The 3,173-nt window shown below is 52.7% G+C and overlaps 1 protein-coding gene across 1 annotated transcript; it reads right to left on the minus strand.

The window, feature by feature from the left end:
* Window positions 1-1,228: 1,228 nt before the first annotated feature.
* Window positions 1,229-1,433, minus strand: SPRG_17847 (hypothetical protein; the record flags this gene model as incomplete). The annotated part of the gene is made up of 2 exons (XM_012357245.1): window positions 1,229-1,267; window positions 1,320-1,433. 2 exons carry the CDS (start codon window positions 1,431-1,433, stop codon window positions 1,229-1,231), a joined length of 153 nt encoding a protein of 50 aa, XP_012212635.1.
* Between the last annotated feature and the right edge of the window lie 1,740 nt (window positions 1,434-3,173).

Genomic DNA, 3,173 nt, shown 5'->3' on the forward strand with positions numbered 1-3,173 from the left:
AACGAACTTGCGTGTTTTCAAAAGCATTTAAGTGCTCTGCATGGAACTGCGTGCCGGTATACTGGGCGGGTGCTGCGATAAGAAGACCAAGGCGATGGCATGAACGAGGCGCGTTCTCCAGTTGGCTGAAATACAGTGACGTCTGGCAGTGTCGGATGTCGTGCGGTAGAGAAGTCTGCAACGCTGCCACGCAACGACCTTTTAGCCGCCAATCACTGACCGCAGCGATGGATCTTATGCACATCACCAGTAATGCCGCAGCGGTCCTAGCTGGACTTGGTATCGAGGCCATGAATACCCAAAGCTAGTACACCTTAGATGTAATAGTGTGTGCGATTAGCTGAGATACCCAGCGCACGCTCCAATTTTGCACAACGAAAAATTTACTGCCGAGCACACGCAACAAGTAAAAAGTATCGCCGCACCGATGTCATGGCTTGTGGGTTGATACTACCCAGTAAAGAAGCCTCGCCGTCGACCACAGCGGTGCAACACAGATCCGTGCTACTATATAATAGTGCCACCAATCGATCGCTCTCGGTAACATCATTGCAGGCTTACATGACATACATAGCGATATACTACTGAAGTATGATTTTCAATGCGTCGATCACAGCAACGAATGTACCGGTACCGGTATGTTACGTGGGTCCTCTGTGGCAAAGCTCTGGGGGCAACGGCACGGTTTCTCGCCGGGTACTACTTGTCGCCACATGTATTGCCTGAGAGGACTATCTCTACGCTGGTACAGTGTACCAGTGTGCGGCCCGTAGAGAGCCGCACATGGGCTTCCACCGGTTCTATCGCTGGAACGAAGAGCATTGGGGTGTGGACTGGCCTCCGATATCGCGATTGTACCATGCAGCATCAGAATATGGACATGGTTGTGGAATGCGCGAGCAGTCCGCACGCAAGCTGGGTGCTAATAGCAACGATGTACTTGGCACGACCGCCCGATGGCGTTCCAGCCATCACATTCCCAGTGCGCGGGTCTTTCTTACGCATCCTCGTCTGCGACCGCCTCAAAGATCTGCGGCGAGACCTTTTGTCGCCAAAGCATGGGTCGGCAATCCTTCTGCTATGCATGAATAAAAGACAAACTTGACGCGCCGATACCATAACAACAGCGAACGCCGACGTCGTTCTTTCGACAGAACTAACGCGCGGACATGGAAGCAGCCAACTCCATCTTGGAAACTAGAACTGCTTCAGTGCTGCTGAGCCTTGGTCAGAACCCGGCAAAAGAAGGCACTGCGACCGCGAGGCGCTGGAAGAGCCAGCAGTTGACGCTGAAATTGACTGAAAGCGCCGGTGCGCACGTGCGCATTAGACGCCGATGCAAACTCGGTCTCGGTGGCCGCCACCCGAATCTTGCTTACCGCCCCGAGCTCCAATTGCGTCTGCTCTCCTGCCACGACACAACTCATGGTCATGCTCACTTTGGAAGAAACACGAGGCGCACGTCAATGGAATGGCTGACTGTACATTATTTCGTGTTGCTCGCTGAAAACCATTTGCATGATGTTGTCGTCGGACGCATTTATGTGCTCTGACACGGCGTCACCGACGGAGCCCGCGTGTTTGGGATTGTATATGTCGGAAAGGACTCGAAGGTACGGAGCATAGTTGGGCGTTGTTGTTGCCATCCACGCCGTCGGGGTAGTTTTGCCACGTGGCTAGGTTTGCAGCTTCGGTGGTTGCAATGAGTTTGTTGATTGTTAGTAGTCTGAATACACTCTCCACAGCTCTAAATTCCGAATGGAGATGCCGATGGTTGCAGCGTCGTTGTCGACACGCGTCGACTCGCCGGTGTGGGTGTATGTGTCGGCGAAGTGTGTGCGAGTTAATGCGTCATGGTTGCACGGAGCATTCGTCAGCTATGGACGGGGTTGAAGTGCTCTGGCAAGGATATGAGGCTGTTCAAGCGGCTTGGTGTACAGTAGTACCATGTCGACCAGCCCGATCAAGAAAGCGAAACCGTACAAGACGCTCACGCCGACACCGATTGCCGACGACAAACGACGGTGTCGACCACACATCCGGCTCGGGAAGAGTGGGAAATGACTTTAGGGCCGCAACGCCACACATATCAACTCGAAAAATCTTCGTTGGTTTCCACCATTCGATCCGAGTGGTTTTTCACGAGCCCTGCATTTTCCACTCCCGAACAATAAATGTATATTCCAAAACTGGTTATGAGTTGCCCTTGCTTCCTGCCTCTCTCCTCTGAAGCCGTGCGGCTCTGCGTCTTCTCAGTTATCTTTGCCGAGTGCTTCGCTCGCCCAGCGGCTACAGCTTCGTGTGTGTGTTTCAAGGCGGTGGCATATCCATACATCACTGTCCATACACGAAAATATTGCCCATGAACCATGAGCGCCAGCGCCGTATGACCTGGGTTACTTGTCCTGGCAGCCAAAACTGTCTTCAGAACATAGCTACGGTAATGCTGCTGCCATGCATGAACGACGAGCTCGATGCTCGAAGACCAAGTCTACAACGAACGCTGCTGTGACGATTGCCGTCAAGGCGGCACGTGTCGCTCAACTGCACTTGCACCACAGCCTCGTACAAGAGCCCGCGCAGCCTGCTCTTCGTCGTCTTCTCCAGCTCCTCGCCCAACATGAGTGGCCGCGACGTCACCTCGTTCCGCGGATTGCGCTCCTGCCTCCGCCTGCCTAAATCAAGTCCCTCAACCGAGTACACACAACGAAGAAAGTCCGACAATTTTATTTAGCATAGTTTTATCTATTGTAATAGACGACCCACTTCAACAACAACAACGAACGCTGCTGTTCTTTCGACAGAACGCATGCCGACATGGCAGCTGTCGCGTGGGAGGCTCTCCTTCTCAGACACAGCCCCTGCACACAGCCGTCATTTGCGGCGATGCGTTCTCGTGCTGCCACGTCATAGCAACTCGAGCCAAGGGTTCAGTTTCTGGACCCTTGCCCAAGCAACTGCAACAATGTCTGCGGCAACACGTTATTCGCGGTAAACGAGGTCCAACCCAGTTTTACCCACTGGTTGAGTCATTGCACCTATTTACACCGACGCTATTAATCTCGAATTCCGCCCGCCCCAGATTGCACAATACAAAAATCAAGTGCAAATATCGAGCGCTTCGAAACATTAAAATCTAAGATTTCATTCTTCCTACAAACATCAACATATGG

This window comes from Saprolegnia parasitica (genome assembly GCF_000151545.1).
Source record: "Saprolegnia parasitica CBS 223.65 unplaced genomic scaffold supercont2.810, whole genome shotgun sequence".
Taxonomy (NCBI): Eukaryota; Oomycota; class Saprolegniomycetes; order Saprolegniales; family Saprolegniaceae; genus Saprolegnia; species Saprolegnia parasitica.